At 46.6% G+C, this 22867-nt stretch overlaps 1 protein-coding gene across 1 annotated transcript in view; it reads left to right on the plus strand.

The window, feature by feature from the left end:
* BDH1 (3-hydroxybutyrate dehydrogenase 1) overlaps positions 1 to 22360 on the plus strand; it is a gene marked incomplete at both ends in the record, with an annotated part of 33774 nt that extends 11414 nt beyond the window's left edge. The window contains 9 exon segments of the mRNA XM_079921414.1: positions 3673 to 3724; positions 3727 to 3747; positions 4428 to 4538; positions 14281 to 14837; positions 17766 to 17856; positions 20396 to 20428; positions 20430 to 20528; positions 21871 to 22251; positions 22253 to 22360. Coding sequence (XP_079777540.1) covers positions 3673 to 3724; positions 3727 to 3747; positions 4428 to 4538; positions 14281 to 14837; positions 17766 to 17856; positions 20396 to 20428; positions 20430 to 20528; positions 21871 to 22251; positions 22253 to 22360 — 1453 coding nt within the window.
* Between the last annotated feature and the right edge of the window lie 507 nt (positions 22361 to 22867).

Genomic DNA, 22867 nt, shown 5'->3' on the forward strand with positions numbered 1-22867 from the left:
TGTCCAGGAGGGCGCTCCTGTGTCAGCTGGAGCTCCCCAGCAGTGTTCTTGGCCCTCACCTTATCAGGGTCCTGCCTCTTGGGGATTGGGTGTGGAGGGATGGAGCCTTGTGCTCTCTGGAGAAGTAGAAATATGCCATTGATAGCTGGGTATGAGCAGTAGCTCCTGGTATAATACACCCAGAGATAGTCAAGTTTGTGTGGATATATTGGAATATGGGGAAGTGGATTAGAGAAAATCTGGCAACAAATCAGTTTGAAATAATTTTTTTTCTTGCTGTGACCTTTTTGTTACTTTTTAAAATATCAAATAGTGCAAAAGGATGGCAGGGGACAAGGACAGTTCTGCCAGGGGCACCTTGTTCTTTTTGTACAGCAAATCCTGGGGTTATGGTAAAACAGTGATTGACTTTAGATAAAGTCATTTAACTAGTTTTGGGTGTAGTGACCATACCACCCTGCTTACTTGTGACCAATGCCCCCACCAGGGGTAATGTCAGAGAAAGCCAAGTAGGGGCCAGGACTTACATTCTCACCCAGTAGTAATAAGGAACCCTGCCTGCTTGGGGTGGGGAGTGGGGGGTGGAGGAGTGTCAGAGGACACCTAGTAGAGACGGAGAGCTAGGACTTCCTCCACCTCTCAACAATAATGAGACCACACACCCCCATACAGTGGAGAGCAGTAGTGAGGCACTCCAACCTCTCACAGCCAGGGAGGTATTGGTGAAGACCCAGTGGGAAGCCGGAACTCCCATCCGTACCCAGCAGTAACTCCTTCCAACTTACTTTATGAAGCTAGTATTAACTGATTCCAAAACCAGACAAAGACCGTACAAAACAGAGGACTGCAGACCAATAGCCCTCATGAATATAGGTGCCAAAATTCTTAAAATATTAGCCAGTAGAATTCAGCAATATATGAAAAGAATTGTAAGCCATGAAAAAGTGAATTTGTTCCAGGGCTGCAAAGATGGCTCGTTGCTAAAAATCAGTTAATGTAATCCACCAAACTGAAAGCCAAAGAAGAAAAATCACATGAATCTATTATTGCAGAAAAAGCAAAATTTAACATTCATTTGTGATAAACACTCTCAGAAAAATAGGCATAGATGGAAACTTCCTAAACTTGATAAAGATCATCTATGAAAACCATGCAGCTAACATATTTCCTGGTGAAAGACTGAATGCCTTCTCCCTAAGATGGGAGCAGGGCAAGAATGTCCACTCTCACCACTGACTCACCATAGTGCAATAAGGAAGTGCAATAAAGCAAGAAAAGGAAATAAAAGTCATACAGGTTGTAAAAGAAGAAATAAAACTATCCCTATTTGCAGATTACATGATGGACTACATAGAAAATCCCAAGGAATCCACAGAGCACTCCTAGAACTAATAAGTGAGTTCAGCAGGACACAGGATACAAGATAACACGCACAAGTCAGTGTATTTCTATATCCTAGCAATGAACTGTGGATATCAAAATCTAAAATAATACCATTTACAATTGCTCAAAAGAATGAGTTACTTAGGTATAAATACAACAAATTATACAGGATTTGTACATTGAAAACGATACAATACTGATGAAAGAAATCAAAGATCTAAATAAATGGAGACCCACACTATGTTCAGGGTTTGAAAGACTCAAAAAAGTAAAGATGTTGACTTTCTCTAAATTGATATACAAGTTTAGCACAATTTCTGTCAAAATCCCAGTCAGATTTTTATAGAAAAAGACAAGATTGTTCTAAAATTTATATGAAAAGGCAAAGGAAATAGAATAGCAAAAACAATTTTGAAAAAGAAAAATAAGGTGGGAGCGCATAGCTCAATGAAACAGAGAATCCAGAAATAAAAGCATGTGGATATGCCCAACCAATATTTGACAAAGGTGCAAAAGCAATTCAATGGAGGAAAGATAACATTTTCAAAAAATGGTGCTGGAGCATGGATATTCATAGGCAAAAACAACCAACTTTGACTTATCTCACATTTTATACAAAAGTTAACTCACGATGGATCATGGACTTAAATTATAAAACACAAGACTAGGGACTTCCCTGGAGGTCCAGTGGTTAAGACTCCGACCTTCCAATGCAAGGGACATGGGTTTGATCCTCGGTTGGGGAACTAAGATCCCACATGCCTCATGGTATGGCCAAAAAATGAAAAAACAGAAAAAAAAACCAACAACCCAAGACTGTAAATCTTTTAGAAAAAAACAGGAGAAAATCTTTGGGTTGGGGCATAGGCAAAGAGTTCTGAAACTTGACACCAAAATATGATTGATCCATAAAAGGAAAAATTGAATAATCAGACTTCATCAAAATGAAACACTGTTTCTCTACGTAAAGGTCCTGTTAAGAGGATGAAAAGACAAGTTATAGACTAGGAGAAAATATTTGCATACCACATATGCAACAAAGGACTAGCATCTAGAACATATAAAGAACTCTCAGAACTCAATAGTGAAAGAACAAACACTCCAATTACAATAGAATATGATTTTAAAGAGACATTTTAATCAAAGGGGATATACTGATGGCAAATAAGCACATGGAAAGATTTTCAACATCATTAGCCATTAGAGAAATGCAAATTAAGACCACAGTGGATAGCTTTACACAGTTACCAGCATGGTTAAAATAAAAAATAGTGATACCACCAAATGCTGGCAAGGATATGGGGAAACTGGATCACTGCTGGGAATGTAGAATGCTATAGCCACTCTGGAAAACAGTTTAAAAGTTTCTTAAAAAACTGAACATGCAACTACCGTATGCCCCAGCAATTGCTCTTCTGGGCATTTACCCAAGAGAAAAACAGGTTCACACAAAACCTGTACAGGAACGTTCCTGGCCGCTTTATTTGTAATAGCCCTAAATTGGAAGCAACCCAGATGGCCTTCAATAGTTGAATGGTTAAACGAACTGTGGTACAGGATACCATAGAATACAATTTAGCAATAAAAAGGAACAAATTATTGATACATGCGACAATAGACAATCAGGTGAATCTCTAGGGAATTACGGTGCGTGAAAAAAGCCAATTCCAAAAGGTTAATATTCTATGACTCCATTCTTGAAATGACAGAATTATAGAGGTGGAGAACAGATTAGTGGTTAAAGAGGATGTGGGAGTGGGTGTGGCTATAAAAGGATAACACAAAGGATCCTTGTGGTGGTGGAACTGTTCTGTATTTTCACTGCATATGTCAATATCCTGGTTGTGATATTGTACTAGAGTTTTGCAAGATGTTACCATTAGGGGAAATTGGGTAAAAGGTACAGGGCATCTCTCTGTGTTCTTAACTTCATGTGAATCTAGAATTATTTCAAAATAAAAAAACTATCAGGAAGCCATGTAAACCCTAAGGGTTAAGACGTTGCATTTGCAGAAGGCTTTGTTAACAGAGGTCTATCACTGGAAGGTTCTTCCTACACAGTGGCAAAAATGTCCACTGCAACTGCTGGCCCACTTTGTCCCAGACTAGTAACCTGTAGGAAACAGGCCCTCCTCCTAAGTGGTACCAGCAGGTTGTCCTCAGGGTTTTGGGGTGGGAGTAGTGAGTAGGGTGGGTACTGGTGCCTGAGGGCCTGTTGAGTTGCTTCCACCCCAGAACAGGGTCTGGTGTGACCACAGCCTCTGCTCATGGCTTTCTTTCCTCTTGCAGAGGCTCGCTGCTGTTCCACTCTGCCTCCTTTGTCCCTGTTGACCGTCGGACTTAGACGCTGCTTCAGTGAACCCAGTGAGTGGCAGCCCGGCTACCTGGGAGCCAGCGAGCTGGTCAGAGCCCTTCTCCCTGGGCTCCCAGGCCCTGATCCACCCTCAGAGTAAGGGCTTCTGTGCTTCGAGGGCACTCAGAGCCACTCTCTCACTCGCTGAACAACCCCTGCCCCATCAAATGAAGTTAGGGGTTAAGAGTTTAGACTCCGAAATCTCTCAGTCCTTCTTTCAGTTCCAGATCTATCGCTAATTATGTTGGGCATTTAAATGTCTATTTCCTCACTTGTAACGTGATATAATAATCATACTTATTATATGGAGTTACTGTGAGAATTAAAATAATGCATGCACAGTGCCTTGCCCATGGTAGGTACTCAGTACTTGACGATGAAGATGACAGTGATGATGGTGATGGTGATGATGGTGATTGTAGATGAGGAAACTGAGGTCCAGAAAGAGGAGGCAACTTCCCCAAGCAATATTGCTAGTTGGTGGTAGAGTCTGGGTTAGAACCTAGTCTCTTGATTCTGAGTCCAAGCGTTTCTACTATACCAGGATGCTTCTCCAAACAGCAAGAGACAAGTGGGGAGGGCCAGGCCTGGCCCACTCAGGAAGCCCTAATTTTTACTGCCCAGAGGAGGCCTGGTCATTCAGCCTTCAGGATCCTGGGTTCCTAATGTGGGGTCTGACCTTCTAAAACAGGTTGCCAGCAAAGCTGTCTTGGTCACAGGCTGTGACTCTGGATTTGGGTTCTCCTTGGCCAAGCATCTGCATTCAAAAGGCTTCCTTGTATTTGCTGGCTACTTGATGAAGGTAAGAGATGGGTCATCTTCATAATCATTGTCCTTTTTTTTTTTTTGCGGTACGCGGGCCTCTCACTGTTGTGGCCTCTCCCCTTGTGGAGCACAGGCTCCGGACACGCAGGCTCAGTGGCCATGGCTCACGGGCCTAACCACTCTGCAGCATGTGGAATCTTCCTGGACCGGGGCACGAACCTGTGTCCCCTGCATCGGCAGGCGGACTCTCAACCATTGCGCCATCAGGGAAGCCCATCATTGTCCTTTTATACATAGTCATTGTTTGGTAGGGTTTTAAAATTGCAATCAAATACATACAAAATAAAATTTACCATCTTAACCACTTTTAAGCGTACTGTTCAGCGGTGTTAAATATATTCACATTGTTGTACAACCATCACCTCCATCCATCTCCATAACACTTTTCATCTTGCAAAACTGAAAGTCTATACCTAATATAAACAATAACTGCCCATTCTCCCCTCCCCTCCAGTCCCTGGCAACCACCATTACAATTTCTGTCTTTATGAATTTGACTACTCTAAGTACCTAATATAAGTGGACTCGTGCAGTGTTTGTCTTTTTGTGACTGGCATAATGTCCTCAAGGTTCATCCATGCTGTAGCATATTACAGAATTTCCTTCCTTTTTAAGGCTGAGTAATATTCCACTGTGTGTATATGCCGTATATTGCTTATCCATTCATCTGTCAATGGACATTTGGGTTTCTTCTACATTTTGGCTATTGTGAATAATGCCGTTATGAACATGGGTGTACAAATATCTCTTCAAGATCCTGCTTCCGATTCTTTGGGGTATATACCCACAAGTAGAATTACTGGATCATATGATGATTTTATCTTAAATCGTTTGAGGAACTGCCACACTGTTTTCCACAGTGATTATACCATGCTACATTCCTACCAACAGTGCACAAGGGTTCCAATTTCTCTATATCCTTGCCAATACTTGTTGTTTTCTGGGGTTTTTTTCTGATGATAGTCATCATAATGGGTGTGAGGTGATATCTCATTGTAGTTTTGATTTGCATTTCCCTCATAATTTTTGATGTTGAGAACCTTTTCATGTGCTTACTGGCCATTCATAGATCTTCCTTAGAGAAATGTCTATTGAAGTCCTTTGCCCATTTCTTAACGGTATGTTTTTGTTGTTTTTGAGTTTTAGGAGTTCTCTATATATTCTGGATATTAAATCCTTATCAGATATGTGATTTGCAAATATTTTCTCCCACTCTTTGGGTTGCCTTTTTACTCTGGGGATAGTGTCTATGATATACAAAATTTTAAAATTTTTATGAAGTCTAATTTGCCTATTTTTAATTTTGTTACTTGTGCCTTTGGTGTCATATCCAAGAAATCACTGCCAAATCCAATGTCATGAGGTTTTGCCCTGTGTTTCTTCTAAGAGTTTTATTGTTTTGGTCTTACATGTAGGTTCTTGATCCATTTTGAGTTAATTTTTGTGTGTGGTATTAGGTAAGGGTCCATCTTCATTCTTTTACATGTGGATATCCACTTTTCCCAGTACCACTTGTTGAAAAGACTGTCCTTTCCCCAGTGAGTGGTCAAGGTACACTTGTCAAAAATCATTTGACCATATATATGAGGGTTTATTTCTGGGCTCTCAATTCTATTCCATTGGTCTGTCTTTATGCCAGTACTAGACTATTTTGATTACTGTAGCTTTGTAGTAAGTTTCGAAATCAATAAGTCTGAGTCCTTCAGTTTTGTTCTTCTTTTTCAAGTTTGTTTTGGCTATTTGGAGTCCCTTGAGATTCCATATGAATTTTAGGATAGGTTTCTCTTGCTCTAAAAAAACATCATTACAATTTTGACAGGTATTGGATTAAATCTGTGGATTGTTTTGGGTAGTATTGACATTTTAACAGTATTAAGTCATCCGATCCATGAACACAGGATGTGTTTCCATTTATTTCTTTCACCTTTAATTTCTTTCAGAAATGTTTTGTGGTTTTCATTGTGCAAGTCTTTCGCCTTCTTGGTTAAGCTAATTCCTAAGTATTTTATTCTTTTTTGATGCTATTGTCAATGGAATTGTTTTTGTCATTTCCTTTTCAGAGTGTTCATTGTGTGTAGAAATGTGCCTGATTTTTGTGTGACTTTTATCCTGCTACTGTGCTGAATTCACTTGTTATTTCTAACAGGGTTTTACTTTTGTGGAATCTTTAGGGTTTTCTACATGTAAGATCATATCATCTACAAGCAGATAGTTTTACTTCTTCCTTTCCAGTTTGGATATCTTTCATTTCTTTTTCTTGCCTAATTGCTCTGGCTACAACTTCCAGTAATATGTTGAATAGAAGTGGTTAGGTTGGCCAAAATCAACCGCAGTTTACTATCCATACAGTCTCCTGGAAGTTGCAAGCCTTCAACAGATTCTAGAATTCCAAAATAGTTACATTAGACAGATTCTGCCAGTGCACTTATTGTCTAGGTAGGGAGACAGATTCCTGGTGGTTCCTAGTCTGCCATCTTCCCAGAATCTTATTTCAAGCTGAGTATTTAATATCAGTACTGCCCAGAACCTGGGCCAGTGTTTGTAGTTGTTTTTTCATTGCCTTCCCAACAACTGGCTCATCTGTTGCTTACAACAGCTGATATCTTTTCCATTCATTTCAGTGTCTCTTGTTCTTCATAGCTTCATTCATTCATTCATTCATTCATTTGCCAAATGCGAATGATGTTCCTGACACTTTGCTAGGTGCTGAAGAAGAGTAAGACCTGATCTCTGTCCCCAAGGAGCATTTTCCAGTGGTGATGGGACAGCCATGCACAGACACAACTGGAAGAATTAGAGTGGAGAGTGTTCTCAGGGTTGTGCAAAGAATGTTTAATGAGAATGCACAGAAGGAAGGGATTGACTCTGGCATGACAAAAGGGGTGACATTTGTTCTGGGACATGGAGAATGAATAATGCTGTCATAGGAGGAAACTGGGGGGAATGACCTGTCAGACAGAAGGAGTAACCTAACCATAGGCTTGGAAGTATGAGGCTCCACTGGGACTCATAAAGTGGAATTTAGGATGCATGAAAGGAAGCATTGGGACATGAAGCTGCAAAAGTAATTGGGAGACAATTCCCCTAATTTAGCAAGTTCTGCAACATTTACCACAATCCATTTTTAGAACATTTCCAACTTTCAAAAATTTCCCTCTTGATCATTTGCACACCTACCCACACCTACCTCTAGTTCTAGGTAGCCACTGATTTCTGCCTTTTTAGATTTGCCTTTCTGGACTATTCAAATAAATGGAATCATACAATGAGTAGTCTTATGTGCCAGGTTTATTAGCATAATGTGTTTGAGATTCATTCATATTGTAGAATGTATCAGTAGTTCATTCCTTTTTACTACTGGTTGCTATTTTATTGTATGGATATGGTACATTAAAAAATTCACTAGTTGATAGATATTTGGATAAAAATGTTTGGATTTTTGGCCATTGTGACTAATGTCACTATGAACATTCACATACATGTCTCTGTGTAGACATGTGTTTTTACCTGGTTCCTTTTAATGGAATTTAGACACCAACATCTGGGCGTTAGATGTTCTCATTGCTAATGGGGCATTGCTGCTCCTTGATCTCCTCAGCGGACGAAGCTAGAAGACGTATATATAATCATACCCACATATATACATATACCCACACTATATCTATTTATATCTATCTCCTATATACATTTCCTATAAATATCACACTCACACACACACAGTTCATGAGGTTATACTGACCTATTCCAATTCAACACAACAGCATTCTTCCTGCTTCCCTCATTCCATATTTGTTTCTTTTCCTGCAGTTAGCATGCTGATTCCCAACTATATTGATATATTTACTAATTTAGTTAATCCTACAATATATACACAAATGCTTCAGAATTGCTACATTCATACCATTACAAACAGCAAAGCTACTAAGTTGTTGTGTCAGGCCAGATCCTGCAAGAAGCAGGTGCCGAAATAGGATTCGATGTACAAGAGCTTGATCTAGGGAATGCCTGTAATGGCTAAAGGGCAGAGAACAGGAAAAGTCAGGGCAATCCTTTAGACTGCAATGCAGGTCTGTGAAAAGAGGAATAGGTAGGCGCAGGTCAGACTGCAGTTCAGTCTGAGAGTCTCGGCTGGGACGATGGGGACGTCCCCAGCAAAGGTTATTTATTAGAGGAGACCTGCCTTGGGCAGGAATGGCCCTGTACTTTTGTCATGCTTGGCCATTGGCTGAGAGTAACTCAGGCACATATGGCCGTGGCCATGGCATTCATGGCGCAGTGGATCTGAAGTTGCGGCAGCTGGAGACCTTCTGTCAGCTGCTCCCATAGCAGGTTGTCCTGAAAGGAAGTCTACTGTGGCCACCACAGTAGAGCTTAAGATTTCTTTAAAGTGTTTTTTATCTATTGACCAAAGGTATACAAAGCACTGTGTTTAAAGTTACTTGGATTAATTATTATTAATTTGAAAAAGTTTGATTCATTTGTTTGTATTTTGTTCCCCCTATTCTTCTTGATTTATTTAATTTTAGAAGATATAAAACATTAACAAGTATCTAAAGTCAAAATTATATAAAAAGGTAAACTCAAAGTAGTGTTACTCTCCCACCTCCTATTTTTTTCTACTCCACTCCATTCTTTCATTTCCCCCTTCTTACACAAATGTGTATACTCTTTTGTACTTAAGAAACTTACCAATATATCTTGGAAACCACTCCATGTGAATTCACAGAGATCTTCCTCACTTTTTTTAAACAGCATCATAGTACTCCATTGTGTGGGTGGACCATAGTTTACTGCACTGGTTTCCTATATACGCATGAGCATTTAGGTTGTTTTCCAATATCTTGCAATTACAAATAATGCCACAATGAATAACCTTGTGAGTATGTATTTTTCACATATTTTTTGGAGGTTTACCTTTAGGGTAAATTCCTAGGAATGAGATTACTCTTAGGTCAAAGGGTTAATGAAATAAGTCATCATTTTAAAAGATATCCCCCAATTTCCTATCATAGGGGTTGTGTAGTTTTATATTCCCACCAGTAATGTATGAGAATACCTGTTTCTGCATACTTTCACCAACAGAGTGTACTTCAAACTTTTGATTTTTGCCAATCTGTTAGGTGAGAAATGTATCTCAATATAGTTTTAATTTGTATTTCTCTTACTGTGAGTGCTTCTTTTACTGTTCTTTAAAGGCATGATCCAGAAGTTGCACATATAGCACCCATGCTGTCACTCTATTGGGCAGAGCTTAGTCACATGGCCTACCTGACTGCTAGGGATTCTGGGAAATGTAATTGGTATTCTGAAACAATATGTACCCTGCTTTAAGTCAGGGGTTTTACTGCTATAGAAGAAAGGAAGAATGGGTATTCGGGACAACTTGCTGTCTCTGCTCAGTGGATGAGACATTTTTCTTTATTTTGAAGGCAGTAGGAACCCTGGGAAAGAATTTTTTTTTTACTAGGTTTAATATCTATAAAACAGTATCTGTTCAATGTAAAAAATTCAAGAATATGAACAAGTATAAATAGTAAAGTAATTTGCATTGTCATGGTCTGAACATATTTCTAGATCAGAGAAGAGTTTGTCCTTTTAATTTTTACTTATTTTGCATTATGGAAGTAGTACATATTCCTAATAGATTCAAACAATACAGAAATATGTGGTGTAAAAAAGTGAAGTCTTTTCATTTCAGTCTCTTGCCCCAAAGTAACTGCAATCCATCTGTGCACTGTATTTCTTACTTTTGTTATTATAAACGAAGCCACAGTGAATAGTCTTGCACCTACCTTTCATTAGTAATTCTTAGGAAAAATTTCTAGATGTGAAAGTGCTAGGTGGAAAGGTGTGCAGACTTTAGAATGTATTCAAATCTGCCAAAGTGCTCCCCTCGAAATCGATACCAGTGCCTACTCCCTCTAATGGTGAAGGGATTTGGGGGGAAATGGGTGTGGCCATGCTGAAGGTTGGGTTCTCTGTATAATGTGGACCTGCCTTAACAGGTCCTGGCAGGAGTCGTGATGCCTCAAAACGCTTTGTGCCTTTAAAATTCCTCATTCGTATATTCAGCACCTGTGCCATTGTGCTGGCCTGTCCAGGGACAAGGTGGGAGCACACCCGGACCTAATGCTGCAGAGGAGCTTTCGAGAGGGAGTCAGGGCCTTGGGTGCTAGTCCTAGATCAGCCACTAACCTGGGAACTGGGCAAGCACTTCGCCTCCCCAAGCCCCAGTCTGCTCTTACTTATAACGAGAGAGTCCGACTGGGTGATCTTAGGTCCTTCCACTCCTGCAGCGGTGATTTTATGAGTTAGTGACACGTACTTTGAGGAGAATACCAGGCACATCACTGCCAGGTTATGTTTGGTGGTGTCTACCTCTTGACTGTTACGGTGTCATGGTCTGTCTGTTCTGGTTAAGAGCTAGAGGGGGCAGAAGTCACTAGAGGTCTGAACTAGTTATGCAAACCAGAAAATGGTCAGATCCATTAGGGACTATGGATAAAGTGCTGCAGGAGTTGAAAATGGGAGCTTAGTCTTCCAAGCTGGTTCTGAGATGTTAAGCCACATGATAGATTCTAGCTACCTCTGCCAAACACTCTGCCTGCTCTTATTTAGTTACCCCTCCTCTTGTGCTTCAGATCTCAGTGCCTCAGGCCAGCTCAGGGACTTGGCTCCACCGGATAGGTGTCTCCACCCTCCCACATCATTAACCCCTCACTCTCTACCAAATCACTTTGGCACATGTACATGCGTGTGCGCACACACACACCACGACACAACTCCACTTCCTGTGTGTGCTACCACCCCATTTCTTTGCTTTCCTTTATAGAAAAGCACCCCGAGAGGGTTTCTTGTACTAGATATTTTCATTTACTTTCCATTTTTTTCCCCAACCTAGTTAGATGGGGCTTTTGCTCCTACCACTCTGTTTATTTGTTTATTCACCAAAAGATGTTTATTGAGCACCTGCTATGATCCAACAACATTCTCTGTTGGAGCTACAGCATGTACCAATTCAGTGACAGGTTCTTGCCCTGTGGAGTTTATGTGGGGGGAGGAGATAGACAAGGAATACAGTAAGTAAGTAAATTGCTTCTCTGTGGGATGATAAATAAAGCAGGAAAAGAAGATGGAGGGTGAATGTGGTGGAAGGGTTTTAAAGAGGGAAGAAGAACTTCACTGAGAAGTGAGGGAGCAAGTCATGCAGATGCGTGTGGGAAAAGGGGACGGCCAAGCCAAAACCCCCAAGGAGAGTGTGTGCCTGGGGGGCTAGAGAAACAGCAGGAGGCCTCTGTGGCTGAAGCCCAATAAGTGAGAGAGGCGTAGTGTGAATGAGCATGGGGGGTGGTAGCGGGAAGATTTGTATCGGAGGAGGAAAAGATTGCCTCTCTGGGAGCACAGGGAAGGCTTGGTGGGCCAAGATGGCCTTTCATCACCATCTGTAAGGACGAACAGGAGTTGCCCGTGATGGGCGGAGGTGGCATATCCAGACATCACTGGTACTTTGAGGTAGCTGAAGCCTAGTGCCCTTGTGGAGGAAGAGGAAGGCAGGACCAGACCAGGCGGGGCTCTGAATGCCTCTGATATGGCTTTTATCAAGGATGCCAGCAGCCCCTATTTTGTCAGATCCATTGGCTACTTCTCAGACCATTTTCATACGCAACCTGTCAGCAGCTTTGACCAAACAAACCACTCTCGCTTGTAACGCTTTGTTTCCTGACTTTGTGGACACCCTGCACTCTTGGTTTTTCTCCATCTCCTTTGCTGGCTCCTCCTTTGGCTCATCCTGTAATATTACAACACTCCAGACTTGTTCCTCTTGTCACCATGTTTCTAATACGTGTGATAGATACTCACATATAATATGTGCTGAGTGTCCTCACATTCTGCCTTGAGGTGCTAGACTGCCCAACGATAAATGCTGAGAGACTGTGAAACCTTTCTGCTGGGACTAGCCCATGACCTGCCTCGATGCTGTAATAAATTGAGGTAGAAGAGGTTGCAAGATTGGAAAGAGTAGTTAGGGTGCTGTGCTGTTTTCCCTCTGGTCTCAACTAAAATGAGGTGGGCTTCAAGAGAACTTACTTGGAGAACTTACATTTTGTGCCTTGGAGTTTGGAGGTCACAAAATGGTGTGTTAGTGTTTACCAAAAGAAGTCTAAAAGCCCCCAAATGAGGGTGGAGTGGCTCATCTGGAAGCAGAGCAAAGAGAGCCCCTAGAGAGAGGGCTGTCCTTCTACCCAGGCAGGACACTGCCGCCTGGACCTGATATGCACAATGGGAGAGCTGCCTGGAGTCATCTTAAGGGCACCTGTGCAGTGAGACCTCTAGGAGGGTGCGTGTGACTCAGCCAGAAGGGTGTCCCACTGAAGCGCCCAGGCTGAGGGAGGAGATGCCCAGGTAGAGGAGGGAATGGTCCAGTGGAAGGATCTCTGCGGAAACCACAAAAGTGTCCCACGAAGGGAGGACCAGCTCTTGAGCACCTGCTGTCCCAGGGCTCCAAGAGCAGACAACAGTGGCACCACCCTCAGAAGACTACATCTTGCCCCTTCATTAGCCAGCCCCTGCATCCAGCCCTGGAAGGGTCAGAGATTAAGGAATAGGAGAGGACAGCGAACTTGAAAATAGTGAGAAGGCCAGCTTCCAGCCCTGCTACCTGGCACCCCACTTCCACTTCCCACAGCCCTGCCAGGCCTGGGTCAGGGCAGGCTCTAAACTGGATATAAATTGTTGTGGTTTTTTTAAATTTTATTTTATTTTATTTATTTTTTTATACAGCAGATTCTTATTAGTTATTTATTTTATACATATCAGTGTATACATGTCAATCCCAATCTCCCAATTCATCACACCACCACCACCCGCCCCCGCCACTTTCCCCCCTTGGTGTCCATACGTTTGTTCTCTACATCTGTGTCTGTATTTCTGCCCTGCAATCGAGTTCATCTGTACCATTTTTCTAGGTTCCACATATATGCTTTAATATACGATATTTGTTTTTCTCTTTCTGACTTACTTCACTCTGTATGACAGTCTCTAGATCCAAACTGGATATAAGTTTGAGAGTTTGGGTATTCAAGCCAGACTGGACAGGAGTTATTTGATTAGTAGACTGAACTGGACTCCCTGCCAAGACAAAGAGGTTCTCTGTTATCTGAGAATGAGTGGAAAAGCTACAAGACTTGCCTGAAATTTCATCCAGGGGTGGTAAAGTAGCTTACAGACGAAGTTTAAAGGGATAGTGAAAGAAATGGGTTTATCAATAAACCGGTTACACAGGCACCAACACAGTAGGACCGAATGCTTGTCCCTGAGCAGCAAGACAGACATGGACAAAGACAGAAACCCTGGAGCCAGCGAGGCAGTGTGGCCCGGGCAGTGCAGCCTGGGCCCCGGGACAGGTGGATCCGGAAGGGGACAGACTGCCATAGTCTGCGGCCTGTGGGCTGAGGGGGGTTGGGAAAAGTTTCCTTTGAACAGCTGGAGGCAAACTGACAGCAGGACGTGCAGGCTGCTCAGAGGCGGATGAGGACTCCTGGGAGGAATGTCTGGAGAAGGTAGGAGGGTGGGGTTTCTCTCCTGGGGCCTGAATGCTGAGCCTGAAGCTGTGGGCTGTGAGATTAACCCCTGGTTTCCTCTGTGAGAAGGCCGGTACCCTGGCCTAGAGTGAGGGGCTTCCCCCGGGAACTGCAGGGACATTGGCTTGACACTGGCAGGAGGCACAGGAGAGGTCTGGCGTGGGGCCCGAGAGCTGCTGCCAGACGGCAGCAGGGTTAACGAAGTCCAGAGGAGGAAATGTCACTCAGCTCTCGATAGCAGCTGGAATCCATGCTATCGGGAGTAGACATCAGCGTCCCTCGGAGACTCAGGCCACGCGGGCTCTACCCCAAGGGGCATTTGAGGAACCAGATATGAAGACTGAATTAAAACAAGATATGTGTTTTCCTAATGTCCACGTGCTGTCTGTGGGAAAGAGAGGTGTCTGTGGGCACCAGCCCCTCCAGCCTCTGGACTTGAAGATGGCGTCCAGGGAGCTCTTCTCTGGTGCAGCCCTCTGTGGGGACGGCAGCAGGAGCTCCAGGCTCATCTGCTCCCCCATAGCTGGAACACCATGTCGTTTGGGAAGACTGGCATACCAGCGGGGTTCAGCGTGGACTGAGCCTCACACCTGGCTGCTCTGTGCAGAGGTGACGCTGGATGTGGCTGGCATTCCTGGTGCTACACCGTGCTGCTTCTTCCAGGGCCACTGGGGAGGCCTCCTGGAGAACCTGGGGTTAGGGTCCTCCTGGTTCAAACCACTGACACTCAGCCCAACCTGCAGAGAACTTTCCGCCGGTGTATGCTGACCATCCTCGTGCTTCCCGCCCTGGCGTTCCTGGGGATGTTTGTTTCGGTACCAGATGTAGCCCAGGCAAGCCCTCGGCTGACAGTAGGCATTTCTCCATCACTTCATCCTCTGGCAGCTACTCCTTTCCTCTCATAAGATGCATCACTGTTCTGTAGACCACTGAGAAAAGTCACTACCAATTAAATTATGACTGACAGTGTTTGATTTTCACATCGATCGTAGCTCATCCCTGTGGTGAAAAAAGTATGTGTCATAGAATCCAGGAAATATGGTAATACAACCTGCTTAGGGCGTGAGGACTAATGAGATAATGCATGTCCAATGCTTAGCACAGTGTGAAGCACAGTAAACAATAAATGGTGTCTAGTTCATTCAAATCCTCCAGCAGCTCACCCCTGACCCCAAGCAGACCGCTGCCCACCTCTCCTGCCTCATGTCCCACCACTTCCTCTGCCTCTGCCCTGCCTGCAGTGGCTTACGGCAGGACCGTAGTGCCCCTCCTCCTGAAGTGCCCCATCCCCAGGCCCCCTCTTGTTAATGTCCTCAGCTGGCACTGCCTTCGGAGGCTCTTCCCTGCCCACCCCACCTTCTGTGCAGCCTCCCACCTCCCACAAGCTTTCATACAGCAAAGTCACCCCGTATTCTTTGCTTACCCATCTGCCTCCTTCCCTAAAACTTGACTCTTTGCGAACAGAGTCTGAGTTATTTATTTTTGTGTCTGTGTTCTTAGCACAGTGCTAGAACATGACAGAGGCCCAAGAAATGTTTGCCGAGTGAATGACACTTTTCTCCTGTTTAATAATACCTGAATTTGCATAGAGCTTTGTCATATAACAGGTTTTTTTAAAAAGCAATTTCCTCATTGCATTAACCTGAGCAGGTCAGGACAGGTGGCGATGCCCTTATTTCCAACTGTAGCTGGAACAACTGGGCACCTTTTAAGGGATGCACCTGAGTACACAGACCCTGGTTCTTGTTGTCCTCTGCCGCCAGGGCAGAATCACCTCCATTCCCTGTACTAGTCTGGCCAGTTAGCCTAACCGGGCAAGGCAGGGAGGACCCTGGGTTGCAGGGGGAAGCACTCACCCCCTGCCCTTGGATTGGGCTTAAACCCCAGCACCACCCTGACACACAAACCTTTCCCTGCTGCTTTTTTCTGCTCGATGCATTTCAGGAAGGGTTGTTAAACCACTCACCATGACCTTACTTAACCAATACTGCATTTTTTGGAAGAAAGATGTGAAGATTTTTAGGTCTGAAAAAGAAAATAAATCTGTCAGATACGTGGTTGTACATGTCTCTCTCTCCCTCTTTCTCTCTCTTCCTGCCCCCCCTCCCAACTGTCTTTCCTGGTAAAACAGCACAAATTCCCGCCTTCTCAGGCAATACTGTCTTTGACCTCCAGGTGGTGCCCTCCCTGAGCTTTCAGACCAGATGCTTTTCCTAAGCTGGTGGCCGCTCTGACTCGTACTCCACCCATCGACCCCAGCAGGAACCTTCCGGGAGACAAGTGCATTCTCCCCACTCCCATTGCCCGCACCGTGGAGGGCACATTTTGATGGCGAGTTTGATGCCTTTCACCCTGGCTCTGTGGAACAGTTGCTGCCAAAGCCAGGGGAGCCAGCCGTGGTGGTGAGATGAAGGGCGTTGTCCGATTAGAGCTGGTGAGCCATCTGCCACGAGCCCCTTTGCTCCCCAGCAGGGCTCTGAGGGACTGGACATCCAGAGCCTGTAACCAGCCCTCTCCTCCCCACTGCAGGGAAAGGCCAAGTGAGTAGACCAACGAGCAGGCTGTGGGCCTGGCCTGATCTTGAAACCATCCCTTATCTTGCATTCAGTAAACATTTATTGAGTGCCTACTGTATACTTGGTAGTGTGCTGAGCACCCGAAAGGGTTTGAGCGGGGAGGAGAAGTTTGTAGCTGGGCACCAGCCAAGTGGAAGTCAGTGGCTTCACGGTGGGACCTATGAGGAACAGTTATAGCACTGGAGACATTATGCCACGGACAGGGAAGTCCCTACATCTGGGGCACCCTTGGTCTGGGAGTGAGAAGACTGGAGTTACTCTGGGCTTAGCCTCTTACTAGGAGTGTGATCTTGGGCTTGTCCCTTCACCTGTTAGGGTCTCAGCTTGTCCATCTGTGAGGCTCACATGTCAATCTGACCATGGCAGGGGCATTTCAACTAAAGCTGCTCTCAGGCTGAGGGGCAGGGGAGCTGAGCAGAGCCAGGAAGCAGTGGAGGCAGGAGGGGCTGTGATGTCAGAGGAGTGGCAGGCTGTTTAGGCTCAGAGAGGGCAGAGTCCTTGGTGGATAGTGGGTGAGAAACATGGGAAAGGAGGCCTCGCACGCCCCACTCCGGAAGGGAAGCATAGGAGCAGGAAGTGGTTGACTGAGGAGGAGAGTCTGCCGGAGGGGGTCAGATCAGGATGGAGGAGGAGGAAAGAGACTGTGACAGGGAGACCCGGGAGGGCTTCTCCAACAACATAGGAGGGAGGCAACAGGGACCCAAACTAACGCTGTAGACACAGGAAAGAAGGCACCGATTCTGAGGACGCAGCAAAGGAAGGCAACAGCAGAACAGGGTTAAGTGCCAGGGCTGTGTCCTCACACAGACCTGGGTCCTAATGCCCTCCTGTCCACTGGTTAGCTGGGTGACACTGAGCAAGGTGCTTAACCTCTCTGAGCCTCAGTTGCCTCATCCAGATATGGAACAATTTAGTATCTATCGTACTTTTTTATAGGTTGGTTGTGAGGATCAGGAGAATGAATGGATGCAAAGTGCCTAGTTCAGGGCCTGGCAGCTGTCCTTTTGATCTTTCTCAGTAATATTAATAGTACTCTTGACTCATTAGATGGGGAAGAGACAAAGGGGCTGGAGGAGTTGAAGATGACAGTGAAACTATTAGCAAGCAAGAGGAGCAGGCTTGGGCCACTGGGCGCTTGGTGTGTTGGTTGGTTAGGATGAGTTGGGGACCTGTGGGACATGCAGGTAAGAGCGATGGTCTGGAGGAGGAGGTGGGGTTGGGAGGAGCCATGACTCCCCGGGGGTACATTGGAACAGTTACTCGGAGGTGGCGATGGGGCCGTTGCAGGAGAACAACTGTCACCCAGACCAGCAGGAATGTCATGAGTTTATTCAGAATGCTGGCTGAGGACTCCAGTGAGCTCCTTCGTCCACAGACCGTTGCTACTTATCATGTCGTCAGAGTTGTGATCCAGGAACAGTGTGCTTCCACAGGTCAAGTTCAGTTAAACTTTTTTCGTTATCGGCGTCAGATGTAATTAAATTTTAGCTGGATAAAAGGACTGTATGTATTTTATGTTGTGTGATACTGTGCCATATGAATCAAACACAAAGCAGCTGGAAATTTCCATGAACATAAAGAAGAGGAGGCTGCCTAAGCATTGAGTGTCATCTGAGGGAAGGTGCACTAGGACAGGACATTGGGCGGCAGGTGGAAGAAAGGGGTCAGGGAAGATGGAGGAGATGCTTGGGTATCATTAATGCGAAGGGAGGAGTGAGGGTCAGGATGCATAAGTGGTGTAAGCACACCAGGTGCGGGGGGAGAGGTTGAGGCCAGTGAAGATGGCGGGGGTGAGGGATGAGGGAGACGTCCTTAGCATGGGCCGCCCTCAACACCCTGGAGCAGCATGGGGCTGGGACAGAGAACTGGGAAACTGGAGAGTGTAGCTTGTGTTCTCAGAAGCCTGGCTATGGAGGGAAGGAGAGCAAGATGGTGGTGTGAGGGGGTAGCGTGATTAAGAAAAAGTTCTTTAGGATATGGGGACATGGTATTTACAGACAAACATTTATTGAGCATCTGCTGTGTACAATGTTGAAGGGAGGGAGCCGGGGCAAGGGAGGAGTGGAAGTTGCATAAGAGAGAAAATGCATGGCTGATGGTGTGGAAGGTGGAGCGTGAAGTGGCAGCATTGACAATTGGTGAGAGGCCTTCTGCTTCTCCTGGTGACAGGAGTGGGGCAAAGACTTGCAGGGGACAGTCTGCAGTGGGGGGGGGGGGGGGGAGTGGCTGCGTGAGGTCAGCCCTGAGAGCTGAGCCGGGGGAGGCTTCGGCGTGGCCGCGTGGGGAGTGGGGGTGAGAGCGTCATGAGCACTTTGTTAACCAGCCATTTCCTTCCTCTAATAAATGACCTTAATTTTCCATAATTGAAGGAGAAGGCACCAGAGGTCAGTTGAGGAAGCTTTAATTTGGGTAACACGAAGTAAAGAAGCTAGAGACCAATTACTCTGTCATTTACACAGACTCATTTCCATGATTAACTAGGGGTGACGCAGGGCCAGAGTTCCCACAGGCAGGGGTCAGCCGGCCAGGAGGCAGCTCTGTCCTGAGGCTACGCCTTGGCAAGGAGCACCTTCATGGCCACGGGAGACTAAATCCTGAGGGATTCCACAAAGAAGAGGCAGGGCCCCGCCGTCCTGAGGCTCCAGCCCATCCAATGCTTACACCCAAAAGACAGCTCAGAGGGGGCCCTGCAGCACAAGGCTGCCTCCTCATTGCCCCGTCCCCCAGTTCAGCTCTGCCTCTGCCTCAGCCCCACTGGTCACACCAGAGCCAGGCTTCCCCCTTGGGTCCTCTGTTTCCCTAGCTGTGAGAGTAGTAATCAGGCTAAACGGACTCCAGTGATCCTTCTAGCACATAGTTCTCTGAGTCTACTTATCTGGCCCTTAGCTGGCCTTGCAGGAAGCAGTCAACCCAAGTATACTCAGAGAGTGTATGTTTGCTCTGACCCTGTACTAAGCCCCATGGGACCACACAAAGCTGAGGGGTGTTCGCTACCTGCAAAGACCAGGTGTGTCCATTGTTCATATTGATGAACAGCTTACCAGGTGCCAGGGGCTCACCACATGACACCCAGCCAATAGTGCATGGTTCACAGAGGATGGAGTAGCAGTTAGGAGGGTCTTGGAGTGGAGCTGGACTGGGGGCCCCACCCGACATCGAGGCTTGGCTGAGCCTCTAACTTGCTGTGTGACCTTGGACGCCGCATCCCCTCTCTGGTCCTCCAGAGAGGGCTTGGCCTGGAAGACTCCTGAGGTTCCCCTGGTTTCTGGCAAGAGGGAGAATACAAGTGAAGGCTCAGAGGCAGGAATGAATAAACAGGTGCCCAGGTGCAGGGAGTGGGATGAGACTGGGGGGAATAGGGTAGAAACGAGTGAGGTGAGGTGGGGCTCCAGGCTGGAGGAGGGCTGGGTCATGATGGGTCAGAGAGTCGCTGCAGGCAGAAGTGAGATGAGAATTGGACACGAGACTGAAGGGACGGTCACAGCCAGTCGCTTAGGCCTCTCCATCTCCTGTCATTCCTGGGTGACGTGTCCTGAGAGCCTTGGACAAGAAGCTGGCAAGTTATGGGGGAAAGGAATGAAAGTGAGGAGGGGAATGGCCTGCAGGCTGATGGGTGATATCCAGAGGCCAAGCCCTGTGATGAGTGCGGTTCTGTCCCCTCCTGCCCACGCTTGTAGGGCCTGGTTAACAATGCGGGCATCTCAGCGTTTGGGGGATGTGGAGTTCACCAGCATGGAGACCTACAAGGAGGTGGTGGAAGTAAACCTCTGGGGCACAGTGCGGGGGACAAAACCCTTTCTCCCCCTCATTTAGAGGGCCACAGCTGAGTTGGAAAGGGACCTTCTTCCTGCCCCCTGGGCCTGCTCTACCTTTTCATCTTTGCTCAGAATGGAAATAGGTCTCATTAGACTCAACATCCACTGCCCTCACTGGCTGAGTGCATGACCCCCAGGGGCCACACTGGGCCGTGGATGGTGACCAGTGGGGGTGCCCTGGACGGGGGGGCAGAAAGGGATGTGTGATTTTCAGAAAGCAGAGCAGGTAAGAGGTCAGCAGTCTGCACCAAAGGCTAAAAGATTACATTTGTAATCCCCGTCTGGGAACCTAATCTAGACAAATAACCACCTTTGTGCACAGAGCTGTGTGTACACATCAGGTATGGACAGGGGTGTGGTTAAGAAAATGTTGGTACATCCATTCTATGGCTTACTATGCCATAGTTAACCAATGAGACAATTGTGGTAGTAGGTGAAAATAATAATAGTGATAATCAAGATTAGAAATTGCCGAAACAAACGCCCAAACCACGTTAGGTGGCCAAATGTAAGCAAACCACCTAAGTCACTGACTCAGATTTTCTCCCAATAGTAGCAAACGATTACGGCAAAAAGGGGAAGACCCATACCGTCCGTCCCAGTGTCCCAGCAATGACAGGAGGAACCCAGAGAGCAGCTGTAGGGTTTCGGAAGAAAACCCCAGTCCTTCAGCAGCTTCCAACATGGAGGTTTCTGAAAGGTGTCTCGTCACAGTGCCCAGGTGGGGCTGTGCCTTAACTTCCTGGGTGCACACCCAGGGCGAGTGGGTCTCAAGTCTGCCTGGGCTTACCGGGCAGGCTGGATGGCTCCTCCATCCCCTGCCCCACGGCTGGGAGAGGCTGTGGTCAGCTCCTAGCACCCCCAGGCGGGGCCTATGGGAGAGCTTCTCCAGCTCCCCACTCTCTCCCGGTGCCTGAGACTCTGTCCGCATGTCTTAGATCTGCAGTCAGGATCAGAACCCTGCCCCTGCCTGCCTGGCGACAGAGCCCGGCCAGGTGATAACAATTTGGCAGGCGAGACAGAGCTCGCTGTGTGTTGCTCATTTTACTGTGCCCTCCCACTATGTAGGCCTGCTTTCCACTCTTTCCTCCTCCCCTGTCCTGCCTGGGAACAGCCAGCTACCCAGGAAATACCAGAGATGCTGACGCTGATGTGTGGGCCTGAGCTGGCCTTCATTATAAGCGAGGGGGCCCCCTGACCCTGGCTGGTTCAGAAGGCGGAGCCCCAGCCTGACAGGCCGCAAAATAGCTGTCGGGGGCCAGGAGGCTGGGTTCTGGCCAGACCTCCAGAAACATGCCAGGCCCCAGACCCTCTGCAGGTATTGTTGCATGAGCAGGAGTTTGCTGTCTTGCTCCGCAGGCTGCGTGGTCAACACCAGCGGCATGCTGGGCCGCATGGCCCACGCGGCCGGCGCCCCGTACTGCATCACCAGGTTTGGGGTGGCTTTCTCCGACTGCCTACGCTACGAGGTGCACCCACTGGGAGTGAAGGTCGGCGTGGTGGAACCCGGCAACTTCATCGCCACCACCAGCCTCCACGGCGCTGAGCGCATCCATGCCATCGCCAGTAAGATGTGGGACGAGCTGCCTGAGGGGGTGCGCAAGGACTACGGCAGGAAGTACTTTGACGAGAGGGTCGCGAAGATGGAGACCTACTGCAACAGCAGCTCCACGGACACGTCCCCCATCATCAGCGCTGTCACCCACACCCTGACCTCCGGCTACCCCCTGCGCTCGCTACCACCCCATGGACTACTGCTGTTGGGTGCGAATGCGGATCACGACCCACTTGCCCAGAGTGATCTCTGACAGGATCTACATACGCTGAGGAGTTTAGCACTGGCCTCTGTTGTGCAGCCCTCGGGGGAGGGAAGAGGACGGAGGGAGGGAGGGGGAGGGGCTTGTGTCATTACCTCTTGATTACCCACTTGTGGATTATCCCAGTCCAAGGAGGACCCACCACCAGTCTGAGCGTTAACCAGAGCAGGCAGCCCAGCTCAACTCGTGTGCCCAGTGAATGGCTCGGGCCTTCTCAACTGGGGTGCAGAGTGGTGGGCAGGGCCCACAAACCTCAGGGCAAACACGGTGAATCTGTCTTTCTGGAATTGATTTTATACAACGATTTTAGGTAGACATCTTTATATTAAAAACAGATTTATTATAAAATAGAATCCAAATCCTTTATATTTTAAAGCCAAAGCATCAGTTCAAAAAATTTATCTCAGGACTCCCCTGGCGGTCCAGCGGTTAAGACTTCGCCTTCCAGTTCAGGGGGTGCAGGTTCAATCCCTGGTCAGCTAAGATCCCACATGCATCGGGGCCAAAAAATCAAAAC

Source organism: Stenella coeruleoalba (genome assembly GCF_951394435.1).
Source record: "Stenella coeruleoalba genome assembly, chromosome: 5".
Taxonomy (NCBI): Eukaryota; Metazoa; Chordata; class Mammalia; order Artiodactyla; family Delphinidae; genus Stenella; species Stenella coeruleoalba.